At 36.8% G+C, this 14,456-nt stretch overlaps 1 protein-coding gene across 1 annotated transcript in view; it reads right to left on the bottom strand.

Moving 5' to 3' along the window:
• Positions 1 to 14,456, bottom strand: part of CRYZ (crystallin zeta) — a 233,433-nt gene that overhangs the window by 155,562 nt on the left and 63,415 nt on the right. The window contains exon 4 of the mRNA XM_044085797.1: positions 295 to 458. Coding sequence (XP_043941732.1) covers positions 295 to 458 — 164 coding nt within the window. The remainder of the gene's footprint in view (positions 1 to 294; positions 459 to 14,456) is intronic.

Raw genomic sequence — 14,456 nt, 5'->3', positions numbered from 1 at the left:
GCTCACTACTGCCTTTCATCTTCAGGCTGCTTGGCAAATATGTCAGCTTTTTGGCAAAAAATCTCATATTTCTGGTTTAAAATCAAGTCTGCAATTTGAATGCTGCTTTTCAAAAATTTTGTGATACTTGCAGGAAATGCCAGTAAATAGCTTGGAGCATTGCAAATGGAAGATGGTCAGCCACTTACCAGGAAAACAAATGGTTAAATTCTTTGAAGGCATTTTGTCCAGTGAAAGGCTTTTTGGCCAGGTATGTATAAGACACTATAAAATGCTTAAAAGTTAATAGCTTACTTGTGAAAAAGTGCTCGATATGCAGTGAAGAATGGAATTCCAACAGCAGCTCCTTGCTTGAATGTGAGGTTATCTGGCAATGGGTACACAGTATCAACGGATGCTACAGAATACTCTGCATAGCCACCAGTGATCGTGCCGGTTGTGAAAACTCTATCACCCTTCTTATACCAAAAACACAAAAAAGAAAACAGTTCTTAGAAACTTAAGAAACAAAAATTCACTGTGTTTCTTGAAATTCAAATCATGTTATAGCTTGATTAACACAATAATCAGAACACCAAATGAAGATGCTTTTAGTATGTTTTTCTTCACTATACAGACATTTCTTATTCTGCTCAACTCAATGATCATTTTGGATATACATCCAAAAATGTCAGATAGGCTGCCGATAAAACACTACTTGTGCCACACACTGCTTAATGACCCCCAGAGCTTCTGTGTTATAAGAAAGGGCACATAAATAACTCTGTATTTTTGTCATCAGATTACAACTACAGCCTAACAGAACTGAGAACTACATCTGACTTTTCAGATTGCAGAAACACTCAGATATTTCTTTCATAACAGCCTTAAAATAAACCAAAAGATGCCTTATAATCTTTTCTCTGATAATGCAAATCTATAAAGGTATTTCACCCGCTGAGGTTTTTGTAAGCTTTCATATCTACAGTTCACAGACTCAGGATTTTGCTTTTCTGACTTTTATACCAGGAGACCAATGTCCGTCTTAAAAACCAGAAGGCCCCCAAATCTACTCTTGCATCTTTTATCTGAGAGAAGCAGCTGACTGAACAAATTTGTCTTTGCTTTCTTGTTGTTTGCTAACTTGCCTCCTGTCACATGAAGGCAAAGTCAAAAGAGGAAGAGTATATTTTCACCTGAAGACAAGGGAGAAAAGTGCTACACATTTTTTCATGTGACCAACTTGAGATAAAACTGAGCAAAGCATTACAGTTAAAGTACAATCTGCATTAACTATTGCACTTAATTAGTGGCAACAGTAGTGTGCATGGCTGATGTCTACTCTATTGTCAACGTCTACTTCAAACAGATTTACTGCAAGCTAAATAATAATGCCTTGCACTTTGATCTCGAGAAAAAAACACTAAGAAACAGTACAACTTATGCCCAATTTAATTAATTACTTAGTGAATTCATTTTGCGGTGGTGGTGCTGCGGTAGCGTTGTCATCTCACAGTTAGATGTTGCCCGTTCGATTCTCAGTTAGAGCGTCTTCTGTGTGGCGACATGCGTGAACGGGCGTTCCTTCGTTGAAAGTTGTGCGTTAGGCCCAGCAAGCCAGCACGTAAAACTCTATTGCCAATCATTAGCGGACCGGAGTTCCGCTGTGGCGACCCCTAACCGGGAAAAGCCGAAAGACACAAACAAACTTAGTGAATTCATTTTAATTTATTTAATTTGTATTTTATTTTTACATTTCTTATCCAGCTAAGTGCACTGGTCCAAGCACTATTTTAAAGTATGACCTAGGCCAAGATGGTTAACCAATTAGAAAATGACAACAATATTTCTTATGACTGAATATCAGTGTTGTCAGATAAAGTAGACTAAAACAGTAGATCAAAATTAATGTTACCACCTAAAGGTGAAAAAGTAAATTGGTAAAGATACAGGTGTAAAATATTAAAATGACAAGATATGTGTAACTACAAGAGAATCCAAGGTGAAAATGCAATGACAGTAACTGGAAGGCACTGCCATGATGTACACTGGTAAAACAGATGTGTTTGATAGACTGCAAAAATACTTTATTGTACATGAGATGCCCAATGATAAAAACACAAGAACATGATTAAATGTCATGGCATCAAAAAGCACATAGGCTGTATAGTTGAACAGCTCCAAAATCACACACTTACTGGAACTGTACTGTCTTTATTGGCCTGAAAAAGAAGATTTCATGCGTTAGTGCAAGTGATGCAAGACCACTTGTCTTCCAAGCTTCTGTTCACTGCAGAATGATTCAGGTACCACAAAAGCACACTCAAACTGAAGGAATGGAGAGATGATAAAATCAATAAGCAAAGGTGAGTAGAATTGCTGGAAGTGAATCCATACTCATGTCTTGGTGAGTACTTTCATGAGGTGGAACCTGTTTTTACAAAATCTCACCAAGATGACACTGATATATAGACTGTATTTTATAAAGTATATATCATGGACAGAAGTAGGTTAAAAAATAAAAAAGATAGCTGGGTGCACAAGTCCCAGGATAAAAAGTGCCCAATCCTGATAGGTGCACCAATCCCAGGACTGGAAAAAATGACAGTGTTGAATTCTAAAGGCATGGAAACATTCCTACAATGGGATTAGGCCAGGTTTAGGACAGGATGCCCCCCCCCCCCCCCCCCAGTTGTAAAATGAAACAGTAGTCCACAAAAATTACAAAGCCTAATAGGCCAAAAAAAAAAAGCGCCATAAAGATAACAGAGTGGACTACTGAGAATAAGAAAGAAATTATGTATTGTTGCTATTATGCAAGAAGTCCAGAATTTCCAAAGAGAAATTAAGGAAAGAAAAAGTATTGCACAAGAAAACTGTCAAAATCTTCAAATACAAATGTGTGTCCATTAATACAAAAAAATTAATGAAAAACATTATACAGACCAAGAAACCGTGGGCTGTTTGGAAAAAGAAGTGACTGAGGAAGTGTGAAAATATGAAGAACAGGATTTAGAGATTTTTGAAAGGTATAAAAAAGAAATATGGACATGGGAAGCAAAGAAAGATCTGATATGATGCAATATTTATGCAAAGGAGAAAGCTAAATTAATCAATACAAAATAGCAGTCCCAAAGATATTCAAAGAGAAATACAGGCAAAGACACCGAGATATGGAAAATTTCACAATACAAAAAATAAGATGATAAAGAGGGAATGTAGAACAGAAGATTAGTAAAGAAGACATTAAAAAACAGAAACAGAAGTTATGGAATACCTGTGAAGTGAAGGATTTAGCGTAGAAAGTCTAACACAGGTTATATCACAGCATGATGGAACAGTGAGCCCCCCATGTAAGGAGAAACAGGAGGAGCAGGAGACATCTAAAGTAAAAATGTGGGTATTGTTAAACTTCTTTTTCTTTCCCAAAGTGCAACATCTATGCAAAGGAGAAAGCAAAATTAATTAATACAAAAAGAGCAGCACCGAAGATATTTGAAGAAAAACACAGGCAAAGGCATCTGAATATGGAAAAATTTTACATTACAAAAAATAAAACAAACGGTGAAAGTAGAAAAGAGAATTAGTAATGAAGAATTTAAATAAATAGAAACTGAGGTTATGGATTACCTGTGGGGTGAAAGATTTAGTGAAGAAAATGTAACTGATAACACCACAGCAGGATAGAATAATGAACCCCCAAATTAAGAAGAAACCAGTGGAACAGGAAGGAAACATCTATCAGTTGCATTATGAAGATACTGTGGAGCCTTCAGTAGGAAACGAGTATAAAAGTTCAGTTGGAGTTGCACAGCAAGCGAAGGAAAAGAAAACTGTAGCAACTCTGATGAAGTCAATGTTGTGGAGTGATAGGCAAGTGAGTTCCCACATGAAAGAGCAACAGATGACACAGGATGAAACTGAAGAGAATGTGGCACAGGAAGATGCTCTGGAACTTTCTGCATAATGCCCACAAGAAATGAACAAAGAATGTTCCCTCAGTTTAAAAGAAAATGATCTAAGAGAAGAGTTGCTTGATTTAATAGAGATGGATAAACATTATTTATTTATTTTACATCTGTTTACCAGGAAAGTCTGACTGGAAGCAAGCTCTTTTTCACTGGAGACCCGGGGAGAAAAGCTCCACATAAAGTAAAAAAATGTCCACATTTACATATACAAGTAATAGAAAAATGCACACATTACAACAGTCTATTAAAATAAGAGATCTCAATAAGTACATGCAACATATAAATGCGGCTCCATATTTACATACAGTAAATACTGTCAGATAACATATTTATGGGTTACATATCACTAGATGACTTACATATACATATAATTTGTAAATTGACATAGTTTTTATTCAATTCTAGTAACTTAGGTACAGAGCTGGAAAATATCTGTGTGGATTTTGGGTGAGAAATATTATTTACCCAGGGGTGTTTCATGAGCATAGCCAAGATAAAGCATATTTAAGTGTAATAGGTTAGTAACAGTTATGTGCGAAGGGAGTTTATTCAAGTTCTTGGCTATATAGTTTGAGTAGACAGAGTCACCTGCAGCATTGTTGACTAACTGCTTTCAATAGAGATTTATTACTTGATCATAGGATGTGGTTACTTGAGTAAGAAAGTAGGAAATTCTGTAAGTAAGAGATCTTCTCTGGGTGGTTTAGAAATGTATGGGCTGTAGTGAGTTGGTTATAGAGTAGAAGTTGAGTAAGTTCTAACTGGTTCATTTCTTGAGTGCTATGCAGTGCTGTGACCTACATGGTGAATCTGTGGCAAACCTGGCAATTTTATTGTAACATGATTCTAATTTAGCCAAGTCTGATTTCTTTAGGTTGGTGAGAATGAGGCATAGAGAAGAGTTGAGATAAGATGTGTTTGAGCCATAGTTGCTTTTCTATTGTCAGTAAGAAATTGTCCGTTTCTGTACAGGGTGTCCAGCTTTTTGTGTACTTTATAAGTTTGTGCAATATGAACATCAAATCTTAAGTTACTATATATATAACTACTCCTAATAACTTAGTTTGGGTTATGGGTGAAATGCTGGTGTTATTCAAGGACAGGATACTGAAAGTAGAGAGTGGTAAAGTGTGCTTTGAAGGTTGAAGGTAGTTTTAGTGGGGTTTAGAATTAGTTGAAAATTAGTTAGGAATGTCTCCACCTTTGAGAAAGTCTTGTGTTATTAGTTGGAGTCATAGAGATGACACTACACATAGTGTGGAATCATCAGCGTACTGAATGACAAAAGGCATGCTGCGTTGAGGTGTGGAGTTTGTTAGTAAATAGTGAGAACAGTAGGGGACCCAGGATTGATCCTTGTGAAACTCTTATGGTAACAGACGGAAGAGCAGCAAGGTTTTGCTGCCACAGGCAGAAGAGCAGAGAGGTTTTGCTGCCACTGAACGGCTTGTTGTTGGTTGATCAGTCTTGGAATCATGCAAGAGTAGCTTAACTTAGATTTGGGTCATTTAGTACAGTGATCAATTTGCTATGTGACACCATATCAAAGGCTTTCGAAAGGTCAAGAAATAGAGGATAGAAATTTGCCATTATTCCTATGAAGATTAGTGAAGGTCATTAGAGCAGTAGTAGTGCTGTGGCAGGGATGGAATCCATGTTGAATGTTTGACAGTAGTTTGTTAGTTAGCAGGTAGTCCATGATTTGTGCATGTATACACCTCTTGAGAATTTTAGGGTTGAGAGCATGGTGAATGGCCGATAATGAAACAATGCTGTTGATTTACCCACTTTATGTAATGGGATAATATGGGAGGTTTTCCATATAGCAGGAACATGGTGTTCAGAGATGGATCTGTTAATGACTATGGATACAGGGTAGGTGATTGCATTGGCAGCAAGTCTAACATAGTCTGTGGGTAGTTTGTCAGCTGGTAGGGTGGTAGGTTTTAGTTTTCTGAGCATTTTTTTATCAAGTCTGTTGAGACAGGATTAAATGTAAAGGAATTATCATTATTATTAAATGTAGAAGGGACTAGAGTAAGAGTGGTGCTGCAGTTATTTGAAAGAGTTAAAATTGTTTCTGTAAAGTATTTATTGAACTGGGTGGCATGTTGTCAGCACTGTTGGTAGTAGCTGGGGGTGTGTGCTAGAACTGCCTGGTAGAAGAATTTTACTAATAGTTGACCAGAACTTTTGGGGGTTGTTGTGATGTTTAATTTGGATATTATGTCAGTACTTAATCTTGTCTTGTTTAAACTTGTCTTTTTGCCTTATTTCTGAGCTCACAGTATGTCTGTTTTGCAGCTTTGTTTGTGGTTTTGAGGAACTATGCTCAGGCCTTATCTCTCAATTTTAGTAGTGCCCTGGTTTCCTTACTTAACCACGGGGCATAGTTGGCTTTTATTCTTATAGTTCTAGGTGCTGCATGGATGTTTAAGATATTTAAAATACTGAATAGCCTCTTCTAAGGGCAGGTGCTTAAATGGAGACCAACTGTAGAGTTTGAGGGTGGAGATGAAGTTTTGGGGGTTAAAATGTTTCTTGTTCCTTATAAGATGCCAATTAGGCTGTTTAGTTGGGTTGATTTGCTGTCTGAGTAAAAAGATTGGGAGATGGTCACTGAGGCTGTCTGGGAGGCAGCCAGAGTGAAAGGAGAGAGTAGGTCTGTTTGTTAAAATCCAGTCGAGGATGGAGTGTCCATTAGATGACTTATCAATTCTGGTTGTTGTTTGTATAATTTGGGTGAAGCCATGAAGGTTAATGTGATTAGTGGGGTTTTGAGAATTACAGCATAAACAGTCTATATTAAAATTCCCAACTATTAATGTTTCCTGGGGCAGAGTTTTAGATGTCCAAAAGAATATGTTTTCCATAGTGGGGAGGTTGTTTCCCGGTGGTATACAGATTCCTATAATATTTATATACTTTTTAATATTTACCTTTAGTTTTACATAAATCATTTCAGCATTATCAAAGTTGAGGGCATTATGATTAACGGCTTCTATGGTAAAGTTGTTTTTGAATAGAATGGCTATACCACCTCCTCTTTTACCATTTCTGTCTGCCCTAAGAATGTTATATCCAAGTGCAAGAATTTTATTATCACTAGTTTCTGGTTTTAGCCACGTCTTGGTAACTATGACAACGTCTGCTGTGTAACGACAGAGAATGGCATGTAGGTCTTGGATTTCATTTGTAATGCTTCTAATATTAATGTCAGGTGTCTTTCTGTGAAGGTTTATTAAATTAAGCGAGTGGCTGGGTGGATATGGGTGGGGTATATTATTTGTGTATTTTTTTGGTCCAGGGTTTAAGGTGGATGTCTCCACTAAGGGTTAGTTTAGTTGCTATATGTGTTAGGTATTACAGTATTTTAATTAAGTACCAGTGATATTTCATGGAAATATGGGGAGTACGCTGTCGGGGAAGTAGGGTGAATGAAGCTTGTTGTATGGAGGTAGTATTAAACATAGAGGGGGATATGCTGATGCTATTTAGTTTATTTTTGTGGATAGGGGAGTGGGGCAGGATGGGTACCACTTGTATCATTTAGTCTGATGTGGTAGGAAGTTAAATGTGCTGCTACTGACAACAGTAATAGAGCCGTGGTGTATAATGTTAACATATTGGTGAAGTGGGGACAAGTAGAAAGGAATTGTTATGATATTTTGTTATGTGACTTTTTATTTTGTTGTTATGTGACTTTGTTTTAGATTGTTTTGTATTAAATTGGTAGTTTGTCTTAGTAGTGGTATTGTAGGGGTTGGTAAATTAGTTCAATTGGATTGTCCTTTTATTACTAGCTTTTTTGATTGGTTAATCGGTTTATGTTGGTGTGCTTACTGGAAGAAAGTTTAGGTGTGGTGGGGGTGGGTAGGTAATGGGGGTAGGGGAGGAAAGCAGAGTGGGCCTGAGCGAAGCAAAGGGCGAACGGAGCAGGTAAAACTAGGTCAGAGAGATACAGAGGTTAAAAAAAATAAAATAAAAACAATCCGCAAGCTTGCAATTTACTAGAATGACATGGTTTCCCTTGAAAGATTTTTACGGAGTAATTACTTTGTTTAAACTACCAGCAGAACTGTAAGTAACAAATACATATTTGCAGTGAAAGCCAAAGTAAAATGAAAAGAAAACCAGGTGAATTCAATAATGGTAGTTTCTCCTTATATTTATTGTTATTTTACCTCTGGGATTCGATTTGGTGTTAAGAGGGGGCTTATGGAACTGTCCAGGCAAGGTGTGCACGCCACTATCAGTAATGAATACTATCAGTTGCACCAATTAGGTATACAATTGAATAAGACGTACTTTCTTACAGGATGGATGTTTCAAGTTTTATTTTGTAAATATTGTAGACAGGAGACGTAATAAGGTGCTGAGGGGACACCTCTAGATGACTGGGTAGAGTTAAAAGCTGGAAAGAGTGGAAAAATATTACTGCAAGTCAGGACTAGAATGGAAATGACTGTAAATGAAACAGACTACGGTAAGTCAAGGAGACCCAAAATGTTAGACGTGTGATAAAACAAATGAACACAGTAATCAAGACTGCTTCCAGAAACTCTTGCAATGTAACAGAACTAACTAGGATATATTACTGTACAGCTAAATTAATACCAGATACAGTCTTAACACAAAAACACAGGGCAGATAGGAAGGGGGGAATCAAATGCCATCATGGAATTACCAAATACAGAAAACTATAAAGCAATTAAGACAAGAAGTGTCTGTGCTAGAAGAGTACAGAAGAGGGAAAAGAAACAAAAATCCTCTGAAAGATAGACGCAATAAAAGCAACGTGCAGTATCAGAACAGATAAGGGTCTATTGTGCACTACCCCAAATAATAAACTAAAAATAAACTAATAAGCTAAAAATATCAGCGCAGGCAGAAAAAACTTAAAAAGATATGCAGATAAATATAAAGGAAAAGTACAAAATAAGCAATTTATAGATAACCCAAAAATGTTTAACAGAGAATTGGGAAATAAGGCAAAAGGAATTAAAACACCAACAAAAAAATAAGAAACAGATAACATTTTGGAGAAACATCTATAACGATCCTATAGAACATAACAAAGATGTCAAGCAGAATAAGTAAAAGAAAGAATAAGAAGTTCAAATGTACAGGATATAAAATGGGATGCAGGAATGGCCAGAGAAATTGAAACAAAGTTAAGAAAAGCTCCTAACTGGAAAACCCCATGCCCAGATGCAGTACCTAACTTCTGGCTAAAAGTATTAACAGCCTTACATGAAGATTTAGCCATGAGTAAGAACTATTTATACGTGCACCCCAAACAGATGCCAATTTGGTTAAGAACAGGAAAAACAATACTCCTTAGGAGCTAACCTGCAAGCTATCCTAAATAATACAGACCAATAACTTGCCTTCCAACGATATATAAACTATACACTGCAACTGATGCAGAAAGAGTTTATAATCATTTAGAAGAAAAGTCAATCATGGCAATAGAACAAAACAGTAACAAAAGAAAGTCATATGGCACAAAGGATCATTTATTGTTAAAAAGCCATAATGGAGAATTGCAAAAAGGGAAGAATCTAAGTATGGCATGAATAGACTACAAAAAAAAAAAAAAAAAAAAAAAAAAAAAAAAAAAAAAAAGAGCATTTGAAGTATCCCACATTCATGGATAAAAAAAGTGCTTAAAAATATATAAGATTTAATCAATTACATTACAGCAAGCATGAAACAGTGGCAAACCACTTTGCAGTTAAGCCATAATAAAGGACAAATTATTATTCCAGGGATAACAATTCAAAGGGGGATATTCCAGGGTGACTCTGTCACCGCTGCTCTTCTGTCTGGCCCTTAACCTATTAAGCCATCTACTTAGCAGATTAGGTCATGGCTACAATTTGGCTGCCAGAGAACAACAAAGTGTACAGACATCTCATTTTCTTTTTGTGGATGATTTAAAACTGTATAGTCCATAAGATGAGGAACTGAAAGCACAACTTCAAGTGGTCAAAACTTTTTCCGATGACATAAGAATGTCATTTGGTCTTGATAAATGTGCAAAAGCAACCTTTAAAGCAGTTCCGATGACATAAGAATGTCATTTGGTCTTGATAAATGTGCAAAAACAACCTTTAAAGCTGGAAAGCTGCAGCACCAAGAACAGTCTGGGACAGGAATGTGATATAAAAGAACTTGAGCAAGAGGGGGTGTATAAATACTAGGGAATTGAAGGTTCGACAATAAAACATGAACAAATGTGAATAAAACTTAGTAAGGAATATTTTAGAAGACTAAAATTAATACTGAAAACATCTCTGAAATCTAGAAACAAGGTCCAAGTTATAAACCAGTTTGCACTTTCCATCCTAACTTACAGTTTTGGAGTGATGACAGGCTTCAAAAGGTATTGGATCAGTTGGACAGAAAGACAGGAAAAATACATGCTTAACAAATGTTTTATAAAAAATAGTGTATACCAATATATTCCTTGCTCTGAAGGAGGTATGGGCCTCCTCGAAATCAATTACATGTACAGATCTGCAATCGTAGGACTGCATGCATATCTGCTGACCTCACAAGAGTCAAACATAGTGAAAGTTTTAAAACATGAGGAGAATAAATCTAAGATGACTGCCCTGCTTAGTTTAGCAGAAACATATTGGTGTCAAGTGGGAATGGAAATCAAACCAGAAGATAAAAATAAGGCAACAACTGAATGTGCCAAAAAATGAAAGAATATAAGGAGAAGGATCAGATGAGAAGGCAAGACATGTGGAAGAGGCATATAGTTGCAAGTACAAAAACATTTGGGAACAACCTCATGTCAATCAGGACTGAATGCAGGAATGATTAAGCACAGGTGAAATTAAACCAAAAAATGAAAGGTTATTACTGTCGGTCCAAGACAGTGGACTACGTACACATTGGTTTACAAAGTCCATTGAACATGTGGGAGCAACAGACAAATGTAGGTTTTGTAAAACAGAACTGGAAAAAGTTGCATATCTTGTTGCTGGCTGTGATATACTAATGGCAGAAGGACTGTATACTGAAAGACATAATAATGTGGAAAGACTGTTGCATTGAAGATTGTGCAAACATTGGAAACATGAGCCACAAAATATTGCAGAAAACGAAGTTTATATTGCATGTGATCACCCATTACCAACAGTTCAAAAAAATAGATGCGAGAAAGCCAGATACAGTAGTGCTTGAAAAGAAGACAGTGTCTTATTTACAGAAAGACACAAAGTCATAAAATAACCAGGATTTGGAGGCTGAAATGAGGGCAATGGAGAGGAAAGATACCCACACAGTTCCAATAGTAGCAGGAGCAATGGGTGTTATAAAAAGGAATTTACAGTGGTACTTAGATATGTTATCGATACACGAAACTCCATATGAATTGCAGAAGGAATTATTTCTGGGCACATTGCAGGTGCTGTGAAGAACACTTCTGACTAACATCAAAGACTGAAACAATACTAATTTAATGAACTTTAATTGTACTTTGACTTAAGAATGGGATCCATTCCCATCATGGTATTAGAAGCCCAAAAGAACTGGAGAAATTAAACAAAGGAAATGCAGTTGTAGCTTGAGTGGTAGAAATGGGGGAAAAAGACTAAAACATTGTCAGTTCGATAACTGCTTAATAAATGATGCCTTATGTAATCATTTGATGTGCAAGGAGAGAAAATCAAGAGACCATTAACCTATGCAGATTTAACATTTAAATGAACAGTGAAGACTGCAGTTTCCATTGAAACTGCTACTACAAATGCTCTGGAATTAGAAGATATAATTAAAATTAATGTAAATAAAATGGTGAAAGTAAAAACTACAAATAAGAAGCCATGCTATCACTGTGGGTGAAGGTTCCATCTTCCTTTTCAGTGCAAATTCAAAACTGAAGCATGCAAACAGTGCCATAAGACAGGCTATATTCAGAAATGCTGATGCAACGGTAAGGTGAAAGACAAAATTCATCATGGGAAAAGCAAAATGTGTATAATGTTGCAGACGTTCCTAAAAAATGATACTGGAGCTGTATTGGCCAATGTGGAATTATTTAGTTTAAATTTTTGCTGTAACCAAAATTAAGTGGACATATAGTAAAAATGAAGTTTGGCACAAGTTTAGCTGTTACAGCAGTATTTTAACATAACTATTAAAAGTATTTTATGAAAAAAAGAGCCCATCTTCTGTTATCCACAAAGCATACACTGCTGAAAAAGTTAAACCTCTTGGAATGCTGCCTGTGACACTTGAGTATAATAGCCAAAGGGAAGTGTTAGACTTGCACATTACACAAACTGGTGGTGTGCTCTTATAGTATCATGACTGATTAAGAAAGTGGAGACTTAACTGGAAAGAAATACAGTAATCCGTGACTGAAAGCACTGTATCAAAAGACTGAGGAAAAATTAGAACCGTTATTGAGAGACGATACTTCTGTACTTAAGTGGCAATGGTCCCCTCAGCACAGTAAGGATAACATTATGCAGACAGAAAATGTTTCTTTATGGTTTTACAAGGCACATTTAGTACCTTTTCTTTGCAGCCAGTGGATGGAAAGCATACTGGATCAGCTAGAAACAGATGGAATTCTTTCAAGAGTGGACTGAATCCATGGGCAGCACCGGTAGTCCTTGCAGTAAAAATAAAATGGCAAAGTCAGAATTTATGGAGCCTTAAAAGTCACAATTAAACTGGTATTAAAAGCTGAACAGTATATTTTACCAATAACTGAAGACACCTGTTGGTCTCTTTGGTGGGCAATTCTTTTCCGACATCAAAGTAGCTGATGCCTACCTCCACAAGGAGATGGAAGATTCAAATGTGTTCCTAACACTTGACACCATGAAGGGTTCCTACTATTACAACAGAACAGTGTCTGGGGTAACTTGCCCCAGTTATTTGGCACAAGCAGTGGATCATGTCCTCTAGGGATTCCTGATGATATCATCATCACTAGAAGTCCTGATGATATCACCATCACTAGAGTTACACAACAGGAGCACTTGAAGAACCTCAAAAGAGTCTTCAAAGATCAGAGAAGTAGGTACACAGAGCTGGGTCGAAGAAATGTGAGCTCCTGAAGTCCACTGTCTTGTATTGTGGGCATGTTTTAGTTGTCAAAGGGCACTCTATATACCAAGGTAAAAAAGTCAGTCTTCATACCCAAAAAATGTTTCACAGCTAATACCATTCTTGAGGATTATGGATTATTGTGACAAATTCTTGCCAAATCTGACAACCATACCGCATCATCTAAATGACGTACAGCAAGGTGGTATGCCAAGGAACAGATGCATCTGATATGGTCCTGATGCACTACAGTCCACCCCTTTCAGTGATGCTGGCTTGTGATGCCTCCCCATAGGGCACTAGGGCAGTGATGCTGTCTGTTATGAAGAGGACAATGTGAGGCCAAAAGCACTGGCTTTCAACATTTCAACATTCCTTATTTATAAATGAGAACAATTATGCCCAAACTGACTTGAGAGGCAACCAGTACCAGTTTACACTTACTACAGACCATCAGCTGCTGAGCTCTATCTTTAGCTTGCAAAAGGAAATTCAAACCAAACCAGCTGCCAAACACAAAGACAAACTTTTTCTTTTTTGAGTTGACCAATACAAAATGGAGTATACAGAGGACTACGTTTAAGTCTCTGACCATAACAAGTTTATTATGTACTCGAGACATGAATGCAAAGAAATTCACCTTCAGACCAAAGCTCAAGAGACTACCCTTGGCATCCATGTCAAGAACACATAATAAAGAGTTAAGATCTGTAACCGAATGATAAATTATAGTGCATGCAGCTTTATCTGCTCCATGTACTACCAGCTACAGGAAAAAAAAAGTTGAGGAGCATAAAGTGTTTTACAGGCTTTCAAAGTCTTTGAAAGTGAAGCACTTTGCACTGTAAATCAGACAGCTGCAAAATTAAAATTACCACTCTGCAGAACTAACAGATTTAGAAACAGTTACACACCTTGTTTTGGTACACTTTGTATATAAATGCAGCAAACTGAAGTTTTAACAGTTTTTAAAAGCTGTTTTGCCTTCTGCAGTTGTCCGTTGCTATCAGGCACTGTCTGCTACAAGTCCCTCATGCGAGACCTGATCATATCAGCATTTTGGGGGTCTTAAATTTTTTAAGCACCCCCTTAGCACTGTTATGATCAGGTCTCATGCTAGCAACATGTGGAAAATGCTTAACAATTTATCTTTTTCCTGACTGCAAAGCATAATCTCAGTGCTAAATGCACTTAAATGTAGTTCTTGTAAAGCAAATGCAGATGGGTTGTCTCAATTACCACTAAAGACGGCAACTGATAAATATGAAGAGGAAGATGCATGGTAGAAGCAGAATCCAGTCATGTCAAAGTTTCATCGTAAGTGTATATTGTGACACAAACTGAGTGGACAGCCAAACACAAATCTTTGTTAGATGACTGTTACCCAAAATGAAATGAACTTGCTTATATTCCGGCTGTATAATGTGGGGG

Source organism: Protopterus annectens, chromosome 10.part0 (genome assembly GCF_019279795.1).
Source record: "Protopterus annectens isolate FY-2018-M chromosome 10.part0, PAN1.0, whole genome shotgun sequence".
Classification (NCBI taxonomy): domain Eukaryota; kingdom Metazoa; phylum Chordata; order Ceratodontiformes; family Protopteridae; genus Protopterus; species Protopterus annectens.
This window is presented reverse-complemented; position numbering and strand designations above follow the sequence as displayed.